Here is a 17,463-nt window from a genome sequence, read left to right as displayed (position 1 = left end):
TACGGTGACCTGTGGCAAGCCGACATCGTCGAGATGCGTCCGTACTCTCGTTTCAACAGAGGTTACAACTACATACTCACTGTCATCGATGCGTTGAGCAAGCACGCGTGGGCCGTACCACTCAAGAGTAAAGGCGGAAGCGAGACAGCTGACACTATCGCCAAGATAATTCGAGATAGCAAGAGGTGTCCGAAAAATATACAGACCGATATGGGGAAGGAATTTTATAACGCCGATGTGCAACGGCTCATGCGGAAACACGACATCAATCATTATTCGATATACATATTCGATATTAAAGGCATCGATCGTTGAGCGATTCAATCGCACGCTGAAAAACGATATGTGGAAGATGTTTACGCTAAACGGATCTTACAAATGGATCAACGTGTTGCCGGGACTCGTATCGTATTACAACGCGCGCAAGCATCGAACGATCGGTATGTGGCCCGTCGACGTTACCCTTGCGATCGCTGAAAGACTCTTGGCTACTGTGTACAACCGTGTAAATATCGCGGGTCCGGCAAAATTCAAAGTAGGTGACTCGGTACGTGTTAGCAAGTACAAGACAGTTTTCGAGAAGGGTTACACACCAAATTGGACAACCGAGGTGTTTAAAATTATAAAAGTGCAGCATACTAATCCCGTAAGCTATTTACTTGAGGATTATCGCAAAAAATCTATCGCTGGAGCGTTCTACGAACACGAGTTGCATCGCACGAATTATCCGGATATGTATCTCGTGGAGAAAGTACTGCGCAAGAGGGGTGACGAGGTTTACATGAAATGGCTGAGATTTGACAATTCGCACAACTCTTGGATACATAAAGACAATATGATTTAATTAGTCATACAGTGTTTATTTTTTCATTTTCAAGAAATGAAAATATACATAAAAATCCTTATCAATATTCCTTTCGATAGTACATGTATTTTTAATAAGATATAATAAGTATGAGATACACATAAAAATATATGAAATATAAAAAATACAAAAAATCCTTATTAATATTCCTTTCGATAGTACATGTATTTTTTAATAAGATAATAAGATGAAATATATGAAATATACATTACATTACATAAAAATATGTGCAATATAAAAATCTTTATTAATATTTCTTTTAATAGATAGTTTATCACACACATTTTACATTTTATATTTTACATTACATATTACAATGATATCCTATAATGTTCCCACGGTAATGTATCTGTGGTTTCGGGTACGATATACCGCTTATCGTCGTACGGACTCAAAGCAATTTTCGTCTCGCGGATCGTGTATACTTTGTGCAGTTTAGATCGTATACACGACTGCTGGTGCGTCATTTCAATTTCTTCTTTCAAACACTGCATGTAATCGTCAAACGTTATCGTTCTCGCGACAACGTTGCTCTTGACGCCTTTAACTTTCTTCGTGTCTTTCTTTCCGTCCACGCGTAACGCGTATATCTTTGCCCTGAGCCCGATGAATTCGGTCATTATCGCACCGTTATTTTCGTCCTTCATTAAACCCAGCACCTTTTTATTTACAAGCGGCATACCATTATCGCATTGTCTACCGCATAATCGCTCGTGTCAAATCTGGCGATATCGCGCTTCATGTTATCATATACATCCGCGCACTCAATGTGATATATGTGAGACTGTCCGTGTCGGTGTACATGATCTTACATTTGTCGCGATACAGGAAAGACATGTACTCGTGATGAAACTCGTATAAACACATCTTGGACGCTTCTGCTGTGGAAATTTGGTTTTGCGATCATTGTCTCTGCACCGTATCGTCCGTCCTACTTTGTTAATAATTTTACATCAACATGATTACGTACATTTTCCATTGTTTTACCAAATACCGCGTTGTTCATTAATTTATATAAATTTTTCTCGAAATCATTTTTCGCAAGTGTTCTAAACTGTGTATTTAATTCTATATAATTTCGAAGCCATGGAGATTGAGAAAACTGTAAAATTCTATGTATTTTTGTTACACGAAGGCCGTGACGCGTACATTGCTGTAAATTACGGTAGTGTACCACGTAACGCTTCTTATCGTATAATGTTGCAAGCAGTTTGAATTCCCGCTTATCGGGCGGCTTGTCGCGCGTCGGGCAAAACGGTAGGTCAATGTGCGTATCGTGAAGATGTTGCGGGTATTCGAGGTCGACTTCGAGGATATAGCCTGTAGGGGAATCTAGCGCTATAGATGATGCGTTAAAATTCGACACGTCGTGGACCCATCGAAAATCAGTATATGGCAACGGTTGGCACATTGCCCATCCGTATAAATTATTAACGTCAAAATACATCAAGTACGACGATAGTTTCGATGGATCATACGACCCCATGTACTTGTTATTAGCGCTCGCGTATCTGTTAGAACATTGACTTAGACCACCGCGCATGCCACGTTCAATAAACATAACCATGTCGATATCTGTAAGCAGTTCGAACGTAATCTTCGTATGCTTTAACATGGCGTCCCACGTGTATCCGGGGAAAGTATAGTAATACGCGGAGTCCGTAATTTTTGATGCAACTATCGCGAAAGTTTTCGAAAATATCGGCTAATAACAAGACGTCGATTTTTAGATACAAATCGCTATATTCGCCCAGCGTTTGAATGGAGAATCGCATCCAGATGTTCTCGGCGTGCGCGTAATCACTCTCGGATATAGTTTCACCGATCAAGGAACTGTAAAACGATTCGCGCAGTGGTAAACGCGTATCTTGCAACTTATCCACAGAGTCGATGTATTCGTACGGAAAGACGCCCTTCCGTGTTAATAAATTGAAATTTTCTGTTGATAAATTTTGAAATTCTGATTTTAAAATTTTGAGCTTATCTTTATCTAAAAATGATGCCAATTTGTCGAAACTCGATGCAAGAAATTTGCACGAATCGATGAAGCGTAATTTTACATGATTTTTCCAATTGTATTCCTTAAGGTCAACATTTTTCATAAACGATATATATTTTTCTTTCGTTATCGGAAGTAACTCGACTTTCCCTTCGAACGCCGTAGCTATATCCTCGATAATAAAGTGCGTAAAAAATTAAATTGGAAAGATAAATTGTGGATAAATTGTGAAAGATTATGAGAATACAAAAAGATTCTATGTAATTTAAATTACAATTTGAATGCGCAGGACCTCTATACCGCCCGGTCAAATGACAATGATCGCGAACGCGTCTATCGTCTTTCGCGAACGGTTTTTCGCATATGTGACATTGAGTAACGTGATAAAATTTTTTCCGTTCTTTGGACGTCAAATCTACCATGGGGACATTAGTCGATAAAATATTCTTAACGCTAAATTTTTAAGATCTTCGACGAACCATGCTATACAATCGGCGCTACGACGCGAATGATACGCCGATAAAGATTCGTCGTACGAACAATGTACATAGTAAGCTATGCTAAATACTTGGTGATGTTGGTACAATTTTTGTTGTTCTTCCTCCGTCTTGGCCAGAACGCATTCCAGGTCGGCGTACACGACGAATGGAATCCGCTCCTTCCAATTGAAGTTGTTGAATTGGAGCCACTTGTCCTTATCGCTCGGCAATCGCATAGCGCAGTCATTCATCTCACGACAGTCGACCGTATGCGACTGCAACTTGTCATCTGAACTAAAATAATGCAGGCATCTGTAAAAGAAAAATTTTTTTTAAATTAAGATTTGAATAATTTGTTATATAAATTATAATTATTTGAATTATATAAATTAAACTTACCGGTCACAGATGTATTTCTTGTGATCTTTTTTGCTCAACTGTGAACCGACAAGTCGCGATAAATTCTTGATCCATGCGAAATGTCCGACGCTGTTGTTACCGTCTTCCACGTATAGCAAGTTGATGTGCTTATCCCGCTTCTGCTCCGAAAGACGTGCCGAGGCAATGTTGTTCTTTTTCTCGATGCTGTACACGTTGATCGAGATACTGTTTGCGAGTTCAAATTTTTTAATTTGATTCACAGTCACTGGAAACTCAATATCCCGGAGATTCAGCACTGTCGCGTAAGGTGGGTACGATGATTCCCGTTCCATCTTTCTTTCTGCGGGATATAGAGCGGCGACCACTGCCCACGCGAAACATGCATTGTCTTTAGACTGTACGTTAACCACCGCTTTCTTCATCGCAATCTCTCGCGGCAATTTAATATAACATCCCGCACACATTGGATTATATTTATTAATATTCACAGTCAAATTCTGTATTCGCGACAATGCCTAGCCACTATCGCGTTCCTGAAATTCGTCCAGCGATGCTAGAGTGGGCTCGATAATGCGGCGCTCGTACTACTCGCGTAAATCTGATGTGCGAAAGAGTTCACAGTTTCTCGTATTTATACTTTTATTTGTACGCTATACCCGACACAAATTCACCGTTAAACACTGTATTTACTTTTACACTGTTGTGTCTTTTTATAACGTCTTGGATTTGCTTGAGCACAATGTCTTCGGCATCCTCGAGAAATTGACGAGGTTCGATATGGTTTGCATTAATCACAGCACTGGTCAGAATGCGGCTATCGAACGCGGTATCGATCTCTCGCCAAACGAGTCTTTTCGCGTTATTATCATCGCTGTAATCACCACCACTGGGAATAAATCGTCTCTGCAATCGAGTTTTTGCACCTTCGAGTCGCGCGATTTTAGCCAGAGATTGTCTATTTCCGATCGAGAGTCGCGGACGCTTAACACGACTGCGTTCTTCGAGCTCTTTGATCAATTCCTCGCAACGTTGCAGCCATGCAAAATACTCGCCCAAGGTGACAATTTGGCGAGATCGCTCCACCAGATCGCGTTCAGTCTGCTCGATGTTTTCGATTTCTTCCTGTCTTTTTTTACACTATGTCACAGTTTTCTACGAAGCACTTGCACGTGACTTTTACATACACACGATAAACAATACCGTTCGCTATCTTGAACGTAAAATCGCACAAAAATCTTTCTAACAGGACACTACTATACTCTCCTACAACCGGCGTGTCGATGCGCTCAAATCACAGTGACTTGAAGCGCTTCAATCATCCCTGTATTTCGTCTAAACCTTTTTATCTTTGTGTAAAATAAATAAGTATGGTGTATCGTAATAATCAATTTTTATTTACATCTCAGAAAAAATTCGTTTTCTCTCACACGCGTGGCAAGAGCACAAAGCAGCCGAACATCGGCGCTGATACGTTGCAATTCTTCCAAGAAAAAATATGGAAAATAATTTTGGGTCGGCCTAATATCCAATCCTCTTCAAATATCGCTGTTTACCAGCCGGACATCGGCTTATGTAATATTGTACTTTTATTTTATACTTATGATAAAAAACATCAAACACGTCCCCAAGCGTCCCCCACGCCTCCGTACTACCTCCGTACTGATTTGATATGTTTCAATCCTCCTCCTCCTCCTTATATATATTTCGTCCAATCCTTTCTTATCTTTTGAATGTGGGAAGGTACAACGCAGAAAGAGCATGAACATCGATAGAAAAAAGAAAGAAAAAAGAAAAGAAAAAAGAAAAGAAAAAAGAAAAGAAAAAAAGGTTTAACTCTAAGATGCAATCCTCTTCCAGGGAATACCGCTATATATTGTTTATGTTAAAAATATATAAAACGAAGAGGAGTCTGCTGCATTAGAGTATCATTTCTTTCGTTGCTCTTCTGTGTTTCGGTAATCTTGTGCAATGGCTGAAGAAAACGTAATTTTCATCGATGATGATTACAATGGATCCAGTTGTGGCTGAGAAGATAGAGATAGAGAGAGAAGAGAGAGAGGAGAGAGAGATGGATATTGGTGATCTCCATGAATTATCAGACGAGGATGGGTCTGATATAGAAATAGAACCCTTAACAGACAGTGACTACGATAGTGACGATAGTGACGATGGTGATGAATTATTTCAAAAGAAACAACGACATTTAGACTTATCCGAAATATTAACATTAAATAAAGAAATAAAAATATGTTGTATATCATGCTATTATGAGGAAAATGGATCGAAATATTGCGTCGAATGCTTCCTCCGGCTATCGTTTCTATTTGTACAAGCTACTTCTGTTCGGGTACATCAATGTATATATTATCAATATTTGACCGATATGTCCTGCAAAGAGTACAGGAAATCTTTGCATCAAATAATGCCGTGCGACATGTGCTCTCTTTGCAAACATTAAAATAGATGAGTCATGGATAACATTGTAAGTATTTTTTAATTTATTATATAAATTTATTTATTATATTATATCAAAAGTATCTTAAAATAAAGTATTAAATAATTTAAACTAATGAAATGTATATGTTTTCTTCTGTTTCAGGAGCGGTCCCCTCTATCCCCCTGCGACTTCCATATTGAATATTTTTATATATATTATATTGGATATTTTTATATACTTTTATATTGGATACTTTTTTATTAAACTCACACATTTAAATAAATTATACTATATATTTTTAATTGTAACAAAAAAAATACAATTATTTACACGCCTTTCCCTTGCGCTCCAATCCTTCGTGCGCTCTCGCATTAATTTTAAGTCTCGTTATTATAAGTATTGTTCTCTCTCTCTCTCTCTCTCTCTCTCGTATGCGTTCTTTTTGCACTATCATCGTTCTCTCTCACACGCACGGCAAGGGCACAAAGCAGTCGAACATCGATGCTGTTAAATTTTTTCTTAAAATAAAATAAAATAAAAAAAAAGGGGGAAAATGATTTTGGTAAGGCCCAAAATCCTCTTCAAAAGAATACCGCTCTTTTTTTGTTTATACTTGTCATAAAACATTCAACACGTGCGTCCCCCACCCCGCAACCCCCGCGCCAACGAAATCCCGCGTGACGTCATACCCCCGCTCCACTGAGATCCCCTCGCACTTCACTTCCCTGAGAGGACCAGGGTTAGAACCGGCCTTGTTATCCTACTGCGGGTCTATTTTAAAATAAAAACTTTTGACGGTTATCTTAAGATGAGATTATTTTATTGGATATTTCTAGTTTTTTAACGTGTGTTTAGGCTTTGAAGAATCTCTAGATATTATTATTATTATTATCATTATATCACAGGGGATAGTGTTTGTCTGAGTCAGCTATAAATTGATTCATAAAATACGAGCATGTATAGGTATTTTGTAATTTAGACGATACAAAATATATTTTAAAATATATTTTCCGCAATTTAAGCATTTTATTTTTACTATAGACGTATATGGAGAACCAATTAGAGCTTATTAGCGTTGATGCTCGCGAAAGTTGCCGATGCGAGCCTACCTTCGCATGAATACGCTTACTCGCGGTCGTGCACCATGTATCGGCTAATCAGCGATGCTTTCCGCTCGCATGCATAACAGAAAACGCTAGCCCGAGCATGCGGCCGGCGCGGATGGGACCCTCGTGAAACTTATTTTCTTCTTACATTCCCGCTAATAATATTCGAGCATGCGCATTTTTTTTACTTAGGTCATTGTTGTTAAATATCATCGTTTACTTTTTCATTTATGGGACTTTCGTTTCCGTTGCGTAGGCGGGTGACACGTGTAAGTGTGAAGCGTATTTTGGGAATAAAAATAAGGGTGAAGTAGAGGAGCGAGGAGAGTAAAAGTGTGTGAGGGTGAGAGTAAAGGAGTGAGAAGTAAGGTGAGAGTATAGGAAGTGACGAGGATAGAAAGGAAAAGAAGTAAAAGGGTGGAGAAGAAAGCGGTTGAGGTGACAGTTAGGAGATAGGCAAGGAATAGATAAAGTATAGAGAGGAGCAAGAATAGGAATCAAGCTACAGTGACTGTAGAGGGCGCCAAGTTAAGATGGCAGAAACGAAAGATAAAGGAATGACGGAAGGGAGGGAGAGAAGGGGGAGTTATGGGAATATAGAGGAGTTGTTAAAAAGGAAAAGGGAGGGATCGGGGGACGAAGAGGGGGAAGGAATATTTAATAAGAGTAGGAAGGCGGTTAGGTCGCCGACAAAGAAGAAAGTAGGAGAGATAGATGAGATGATTGGGGAGTGGAAGGAAGAGATGGAAGAAGTGTTTAAGGAGGTGAGGGGGATGGAGGGAGGAGTTGAAGAAGATGAAGGAGGAAGTAAAAGAGAGAATCAAAGATCAAGGGAAGTTGATGAGGGGAGAAATAGAAGGATATGAAAAGAGAGTTGAAGGAGAGGTGGAGAGCGGAAAGGAGGAGATGAGAAAGAGATTGTAGGATATGGAGAAGAGAGTGTTAGAGATGGAGAAGAGAGAGGAAAGGGAAAGGGTAGCAAAAGGGGAAGAGCAGACACGGGGGGGGGGAGTGTAGAGAGAAAGATAAGGGAGATGGAAAGGAAGATAGAGATGAAGGAGAGAGAGGGGAAAAAGAGAAATATCCTAATAAGAGGGATGAAGGTAAGCGAGGGGATGAGGAAAGAGAGGGTGGAGGAAACCATTTTTCCTTTTTTGAAAAGGAGCAGAAGTCAGTATAAAGGAGGTGAAAAGAATAGGAGGGGACAGAAAGAAGGATAGGGAGACAGTGTGGGTAAGGCTAGGGAACGAAGAGCAAAGGAGGGAGGTATTAATGAAAAAGAGCAATCTGAGGAGCAGGAGAGAGAAAATCATGAAAGATTGGGCGTGGAAGGAGAGAAGAATGAAATGGAAATTAGAGGAGATAGCGAGGAAGGAAGAGAGCGTTGGGAGGAGAGTGAGGATAAGGATTGGGAACGTATGATGGAGGTGGGACGAAGAGGAGGAAGTGCTGAGAGACGAGGAAGAGAGGGTGAGAGAAGAGGAACGGGGGAGGGGGCAGAGAGAGGAGACATCGATAGAGAGTTGAGAGGTGGAGAGGGAAAGAGGGAATAGGAACGGGGGGAGGGGGCAGAGGGAGGAGACATCGGTAGAGAGCTGAGGGGAAGGGGGAAGAAGGAACTAAATTAGAGTGTAACTCGGGTAGGAGGGGAGGGAGCAGAGGGAAGATGGTGAGCGGTGTTCTGGAATGTGGCAGGAGTGGGGGGAAGGATAAGGATTTTTGGGAGGGTTGAAGGGATGGGAGATGATAATGTTGGTGGAGACGTGGATGAATGAGAAGGGATGGGGGAGGATAAGAGGGAAATTACCAGGGGGATATGAATGGGGAGGTACAGATAGCGAAGAAGGAGGAGAAGAGGAGGAGGTGTAAGGGGGAAATGTTGATGGGGATAAGGAAGGATTTGGTGGAGAAAGAAGGTATTAGCGAGGGAGAGGATAATGAGAGGTAGGTTAAGGATCGGAGGGGAGGAATGGTGGATGATAGGTGTTTATGTAAGCGGGGGAATAAGAAGAATATTAGAAGGATTAGAGAGATGGGTGGGAGACAGGGAGAAGGAAGTAAAGATATTAATAGGGGGTGATTTTAATGCGAGAACGGCGAGTGAAAGTGGAGGAGTAGAGAGTGAGCAGGATGAGAGGGATAGGGGAAAGGGTAGGGAGAGGAAGTCAAAAGACGATAAAATAAATAGAGAGGGGAGATTACTAATAGAATTTACAGAAGAATAGAGGCTAGGGATTTTTAATGGAAGAGTAAAGGGAGATGAGGAAGGGGAATACACATTCACAGGAGGAAAGGGGAATACAGTAACAGATTACATAATGGGGGATAAGTTAGTGGGGGAGAAAGTGGAAAGGATGAGGATAGGAGACAAAGTGGATTCGAATCATCATCCGATAGAGATGTGGATAAGAGGGGAGGTAAGAACGAAGGGAGAAAAGAAAGGAGAAGGAGGGGGTAGAAGAGGGGTTTGGGATGAGGAGGGGAGGAGGATATTTAAGCGGAAAATGGAGCAGTTAATGAGGAGGTAGAGAGACGAGAGGGGGAGGGGTTGGAAGAGGTAGGAAGAAAGATAAGGGAGGCAATGAGAGAGACGGAAAAGAGTGGGGGGAAGAAAGGAACTGGGGATGGTGGGACAAAGAATGTAAGGAAAGAAAAAGAGAAGTGAGGAGGGAATTAAGGGAATGAAGGAGAGGGGGAGGAGGAGAAGGGGAATTATATGAAGGAAAAGGAGGGAATATAATGAGTTATGTAGATGGAAGAAAGAGGAGAAGAATGAGAGATGGGAAAGAAAGGCGTTGGAAGTTAGAAGGGAGGATGAGGAATGGGAGATTGTGAACAGGGAAAGAAGAGGGAGGAGGAGGGTGAATGAAGGGATCAGGATATAGGAATGGAGAGATTATTTTATGGAGTTGTTAGGAGGAGTGGAAGGCAAGGTGGTGAGGGGGTATAGGGACAGAAGAGGGAAGGAGGACGTGGAGGAGAGCATAAGCAGAGAGGAGTTTAGGAGAGCAATGGGGAGATTAAAAAATGGAAAAGCGGCGGGGATGGATGAGATTCCGGGGAAAGAAAATACGGAGGAGAAGGACTGGAAAGGTGGGCATGGGAATTCTGTAATAGAGTATGGGAGGGAGAGGGGTAGCCGGAGGAGTGGAAAAAGGGGATTGTTGTGCCGATAATAAAGAAGGGAGAAGGAATATAGGGGGTGACGTTATTGCCGGCAATCTATAAAATATACGTGGCGATTTTGGCGGAGAGATTGAGAGAGGAGATGGAGAGAAAACGAATGATATCGCACAATCAGACGGGTTTTAGAAATGGGATGGGAACGATGGACAATGTCTACGTATTGAATTATTTGATAGAGAGGCAGGTGGGGAGGAAAGGGGATGGAATTGTGGCGATGTTTGTTGATCTAAGGGCGGCTTTTGATTCTATGGATAGAGAGGTAATGAGAGGCGGTAAGGGAGAGGGGGGTAAGAGAGAGCTTGGTAAAGAGGGTGGAGGAGATAATGGGGGAGACAAGAAGTAGAGTAAGAGTGGTGGGGGAGGAGAGTGAGAGTTTTTGGATAGCGAGAGGGTTAAGGCAAGGGTGTCCATTGAGTCCGATAATGTTCAATCTGTTGACGGCAGACCTAGAGGAGGAAATGGGAAGGGTGAAATGAGGAGGAGTAAGGCTGAGGGGAGAGAGGGTGTACACCTGGCGTATGCTGATGATATTGTGTTATTAGCGGAGGATGAGGAAGGGATGAAGAGCATGATTGAGAGACTGGAGGAGTATATGGAGAGGAAAAGATTGGAAGTGAATACTGAGAAGACAAAGATAATGAGGTTTAGGAGAGGAGGGTAGAATGAAGAGGAAAATATGGAGATAGAAAGAAAGAGAGCTGGAGAAAGTAAAGGAGTTCAAGTATTTGGGGTATGTAATACAAAGGAACGGGGAACAGGAGGCGCAGGTGAGGGATAAGGTAAAAAAAGCAATGGTGGTAATGGGGCAGGTATGGGGAATAGAGAAGAGAAGATTTGGAAGAGATTGGGCTAGGAGATTATGAATCTTTGATAGGCTAGTATGGACGGTGTTAGGGTATGGGATTGAAGAATGGGAATGGAGGGAAAAGGACAGGATAGAAAGGATGGAGGAGAAATATCTAAGATGGTTATTGGGGTTGGAGGGGAGGTCGCCAGGATTTGGTAAGGGAAGAATTGCAGAGGGAGAAGCTGAGGACAAGAGCAGGAAGGAGGACGTGGGATTGGGAGAAAAGGTTAAGGGAGGGAAAGGGGAGTGAGCTAGCGAGAAAGTGTATGGAGGAGATGAGAGAGAGATGCAGAAGAGGAGGGGGGAATTCGAGCTGGGAGAAAGAAAGGAACTTTTTCGAGGGAAGGGGGTGGAGATAGAATCACTAGAGTGGAGGGAGAAGGAGGGGGAGAACTGGTACGGAGAAATGAAGGAAAGGGACAGAAAAATGCAGAGGAGGGAAAGGAGGGAAAGAATAGAAGAGGTGAAGTATAATAGATGGTATAGGAAGGTAAAGGGGGAGGACATACCGAGATATCTGAAAAAAGGATGGAGAAAAAGTAGGAGGAGGGTAGCGAGGTTTAGAATGGGAGGGGAGGTAAAAGAAAGCAGATATTGGGAGGAGGAGGAGAGGAAGCTATGTGGAGGAGGTGAAGAGACGTGGGAGCATGTGTGGGAGGGTTGTAGAGAGTGGGAAGGAAGAAGGGGAAGCTGGCAGGAGAATGTAAGTAGGATATTAGGGGAAAAGGGGGAGGGGGAGGAATGGATGAAGGAGTTAGAGAAGGAAAGAGGTCAGGAAGGAGGGGAAAGGGGTATAGGGGAGGAGAATGAAGTGCAGGAAGTAAGAAGGATGAGAGAGGGGAGGTCAGAGATGAGTGAGGAAGGATGAATGGATGGCTGGAGGATGGATGTTGGGGATAGGGATGGAAACGAAGGGAGAGAAAGAATGTAATGGAAGCAAGAGGATACGGAAGTCCACTATTTTGTGAGAGCGTGTGTATGTGGGGAAGGGAGGGAGACGGTGGGTGACCGGAAGTAACCGGGAGAACATCGCCCGAGCTTCCTCACTGAGTTAGAATAAGGCTTAGGGTAAGGAAGTAGTTTAAGTTCTAGGATAAGAGAAATGTATTGCGGATATTTTTATAGCGAGATGTTTTTGTAATCAGTCGATGTTATATACAGTTTGTAACTCTAAGGAGAACGAATAAATTAATACTACTTTTTCATTTATGAGATTGTTCCTAAATATGAAATCGATTATTTTGTATAATGGACGTGCACTGGAAACATCCTTGGACGTCGATCGTCTCCGGTCCTACGATGCGAGAAAACAATTTTCGTAAAAACATTTCTTCAACATTTATACCGCATATCCGATGTCCGATTCAAGAAAATTTTATTTTATTACTCCGAGTGGCAAGATGCATATCAGTGCTTACATTGCGACACGAGTGAGAGAGAAGAAGAGAAAAGCGAGAGCAAATATAGTAATAATGCTTTAGTAAAAACGAGGAAAAATAAAATCAAATTTCACGAAGGGTTACCCCGTCCGGAAGATTATTCTAACGATCCCCTTTCTCCGAAATTGGTGATAATCGACAATTTTATGAGGGAATCATCTTCGTGCAACGCTATCGTCGATCTATTTACCAAAGGAAGTCATCATAAGAATCTCAACATTATACTTATTTTTCAAAATCTTTTCCATCAGGGCCGTGGGCAGCGCGACATATCTCTCAACGCGAATTATATAGTTTTCAAAAATCCGCGCAATCGTACACAAATTCGTCAATTAGAGCGTCAGGTATATTCCGACGATCCAAAATTTATGGAAGAAGCGTATTACGACGCTACCTCGAGGCCACATGGATATTTATTGCTCGATTTGAAACAATCGACTCCAGACGAATACCGATTTCGCACGTGTATCTTTCCAGAGGATACTCTACATTACGTCTACATACCACGTAAATCAGTCATAGAGCCGGAAGCATATAAAAGAATGGTATTCGCACTCGCGAGTTGTGCGATTACGGTGCAATGGTGAAAAAAGCAAACTCTAACAAAACATCATCGATGGCGATATCAAGGAATTTATCGAATAACGCAATAAAGGTCGCAAAACGTTGCATCGGAAAGAGAAACCTGTGTTTCTTAAATACTCTATGCTATTTGAAAAAAAATCAAAGAGCGGCATTCTTACGCGATGCCAACAATAAAGAACAATGATGAAAAAGGGCCAAAATTTGTCTGTAAGGAGGATATGAAATCAGTATATCTTTGGTTTTGAACTTGTTGAACTCTAAACTGAAGCTTAAAACTATCCAAACACTGGGGAAAATTGTGAAAATGCAATTTTTTCAGTTCAGCAGGTTCAAAAACAAAGATATACCGATTTTATGCAATCCTCTTACCGGCAAATTTTGGCCCTTTTTCAGCATTGTTCTTTATAAAGTGTATTCAGAAGTGTATTTTCAATATACTCGAAGATAACGTACCGCTCGATTCTAGCGAAAAAAAGCGCTTGTCCAAGCATAAAACGACTTTACGACACATTGCGGCAAAGCAGAGTAATTTGAAGACTAAAAAAACTGTTAGTACAACACGGAGGATTTTCATCCTATATTATCGGTCCTTATACTCAATGCTTTATTATCATGGATTATCGGCGAGTGAAAAAAATACAATTCTTTATATTCATTATGAGGAAAAATAATAATAATATTTGGAAATTATTAAAAATGGAAAAGGCTAAAAAATGGTTTTAATTTCTACGGAAAGTCTCGAAAAAAATGCAACGAATGCAGCAGCAACAAAATCAACAGTCGGAAAATGTTAATAATACGGAAAATGATAATAATAAATCTGTACGGACACCGAGATCCCCTTTATCGTGACTTGATGCTGAGATGTCGTATTCTCAATCTCTTGACTCCCACCGACGGGGATGAAAAATGGAAAGATGGAAAATGTATAAAGAAATACTTCAACGTTATTTTTACTTTGTTCGGGATGCAAAAAAGTGTTTTTGCAAAGATTCGTGTGGAGCTTTAAATGACGACGATGATAAAACTGAGCAGGACATGTATTTGGAAGATGACGATACCACTGAATTTACGCATACTTTAATTAGTAGCGTTGGAAATGGAGGTGACGCTAATAGTTTCGGGAAAAAAACGCAATCAATCGGCGGAAATGATTAAAAATATAATCGAAAGTGTGCCGAAAACTTATTGCTACAAAGCTCACACGCTATTGAAATATTTGCTCAATGCCTTGTCGTCAAAGATCAGTTAGGATAGACAAAGACTCGTAACTATAAACGGGGCGGTTGTAACGGGCTCGAATATTAGCGATCTCATAAATGACGCGATACGCAAGGGAAAAACAGTAAAAGCAATCGGAAGAGTTCAGTTTGCACGATTACTGCACGACATAAACACACCTTCCAGTCTTATAGCAAATCGTAGTTTTTTACACTCGGCCAAAATAACTCGTCGTATTAAAAGCGTCGTTAGCAGTCAAAAGTCTGTTACTTCCACTCCGAAAACTCGTCATTCACACAGCAGATTAAACGAGACGGTATCCGAAGGAGAAACGGTATTTATATCTGCCGATGAGACTGATAAAACATTAGCAAGTAAGGACGAGAATTCCCTGACAAAGAAAGCAAGAGGTTTATTTGGTTGGAGCAAATTCTAATAAGATGGAACTCGAAAAATTATATTACGATTCTTCGAACTACGCGGATTATTCAGCGACAATTTATCACGAACGGCTAAGCCGAATTTCTCGCGTAACGGATTATCGACTGGCTTAAATCGCGAAACGTATATGCTGCATCGTCCAGTACGTCGAAAATTTCCGCGTTTACATTATAATGTGACAAATATCGATGATTTATGGGAGGCAGATTTGATCGATCTTCATAATCTTAAGAGTTATAATGATGAATATTCGTATCTACTGGTGGTTATCGATGTACTTAGCAAATTTGCTTGGATACAACCTTTACGCGATAAAACTTCGGCGTGCGTAATAAAGGACTTTCAGAACATATTCTTGAGAAACAAAAGACGTTTATCTATATATCTACAAACCGACAAAGGTAAAGAATTTATCGCGAGTGCTTTACAAAAATTCTTAATAGAAAAAAAGATCTGTTTTTGTGTAACTTGTAATCCTGATATTAAAGCAGCTATAGTCGAGCGTTTCAATAGAACAGTTGTAATAGTCTGATTTTCTGGTATAGGCTCGCGGATAGTTCAGGTAACGCAGGGAAAATAAAATAAAATAAAGTAAAATGCAAGATGAATTTATTAGGCGTGAAAGAGTGTATACATGAATGATCGTATGTATGTATGTATGCGTGTGTGTATGCGTCGTTGTGTTTTGACGCGCCTGCTATCGGTCGATGATCGCACGTATATGTTGTCGATAGTTTTTACGTCGAATTTCTTTCGTTGGGGAATCCCGGCGTTCCAGGAACCCCGCTATACGCTGAAAAGCCGGTGGTTTTCTACGAAGAGCGTATCGCTCGGATTTTTGTGTACGCGAGTGCGGATGGCGCGATATAATTTATTCGCAATACACGGATGAGTGCAGCGGCGGTACAAAATAAAATAAGATCAGCGTAGCGAAACGCGGTATAATACTTCGGTGCTCAAGGCGGATGTGGCGCGATATCGTTATACGTTATTCGTCGCGCTGTCGTTATGCGCTATTTGTCGCGCAGTCGTTATGCGTTATTCGTCGCGAGAGGAAAACTGCAACGCGAAAGAAATCGTGTGTTCTGCAACTGGCTCGAGAGGTCTCAATCGGGGCGGCTCAAACCTTCCGAGTATTTCCCAGCTGGAGATGTGGAGGAGATTCAAAGAACACCGCACGGTAATCAAGATCTCTCGGCTAAGGAGGAATTCTCTCCATCTCTCGTCCGGTGCGGTAGTGCTGTTAAGGTTCTCTGGATTTCTTTGGAGCTTACTGCTCAGAGCGGATTAGGAGCATGGTAATTAGATGCCGGAATGTGACCATTTTATACCGGCTAATCGTCGACTCGCGTCGGCACGTGGCGGTAATATCCCTTCCGATTGGTTTTTCGGAAACGGTGCAGTCGGGCCCGTTCGGAGGGGTTTGAGTGTGCGCCGAGTGCGGGTTTTCGCCGACCGGTGGTTTGGGCCATATCAGCTACGATCGGCGATGTTCGGCCGTTTTGAGCTCAACGACTTAAGGACGTTTTCGGACGTTTAAGAAAAGATGGGCGCACCGCGCACCTGCCTATGCCCGGCGGGTGTTCTGCCGGGCGGCAGCTTCCGGCAGATGATGTTGCTAGGAAATCGGAACGATACCGGTATGCATTACATCATCCCCCATTTCAATAAATGCCCGAATTAGGGATTCGCTCGGTCGGTTGGTCGGCTATTTTTTCGGGCTTTTCGCATCATCATTTTTTTTTGTCTAGCGGAGGCGACGACAATAACGGACTCTTCTGTCGCGAGTGAATCGCACGATTCAACGTCCGTTGGCCGTGCGTGGTTTATAGCGACGCGACACGTGGTTTATAGCGACGCGACGCAACCGCGAAATGCGGAATCTCCACTATGACTGCCGGCTCTACTTCCACGGGAATCGGTGGCGGTTGTAGCGGTTGTAGCGGTAGCCCATTGGCCGTAGGATGGTCGGTGGCCGGCATGAGTGTTGTCCCGGTTTACTGGCCGGGTGGCCTCTCGTAAGGGCGAGGTTCCCTTTTCTTTGGCGGAGGTAGCGGCTTTCTCCTGTTTCCGTCGGTTCACATGGTCGGACCGGTGGATGACAGATCCCACCCGTGGTGGCAGCGATGGTGGTGCTCGGTGGCGCGGGCTCTTCGATCCGGACCGTATTGGCGGCTCCTGCTTCATATTCCAAAAGCAGGGCGTTATCTCTTCCAAATTCTCATGGCTTTGCTTCATCTTGATCGACAGTTCGCTCAATTGTGTGGGCTCCGTATAGCTGCCATCTCATACTCGTGCTCCATGTCGTCCGATGATACTGAAGGAAGAAAAAATCGCGGACGCAAACAAAAGTGTAAATATAAAGCGGGCGAACTCGTACGTATCAGTAGAGTAAAAGCAGCGTTTGAGAAAGGATACGAGGCAGGTTGGAGTGAAAAAATATTTCGAATTTATCGCGTTCTTGAATGGAGAACCCC

General features: G+C 42.2%; 1 protein-coding gene across 1 annotated transcript; it reads right to left on the bottom strand.

Moving 5' to 3' along the window:
• Nucleotides 1–2,392: 2,392 nt before the first annotated feature.
• Nucleotides 2,393–4,188, bottom strand: LOC112637416. The gene is made up of 3 exons (XM_025407143.1): nt 3,743–4,188; nt 3,433–3,655; nt 2,393–2,440 (listed from the first exon to the last, which is right to left on the bottom strand). Exons 1-3 carry the CDS (start codon nt 4,186–4,188, stop codon nt 2,393–2,395), a joined length of 717 nt encoding a protein of 238 aa, XP_025262928.1.
• Between the last annotated feature and the right edge of the window lie 13,275 nt (nt 4,189–17,463).

This window comes from Camponotus floridanus, unplaced genomic scaffold, assembly GCF_003227725.1.
Source record: "Camponotus floridanus strain SB8 unplaced genomic scaffold, Cflo_v7.5 scaffold162, whole genome shotgun sequence".
Lineage (NCBI taxonomy): Eukaryota > Metazoa > Arthropoda > Insecta > Hymenoptera > Formicidae > Camponotus > Camponotus floridanus.
This window is presented reverse-complemented; position numbering and strand designations above follow the sequence as displayed.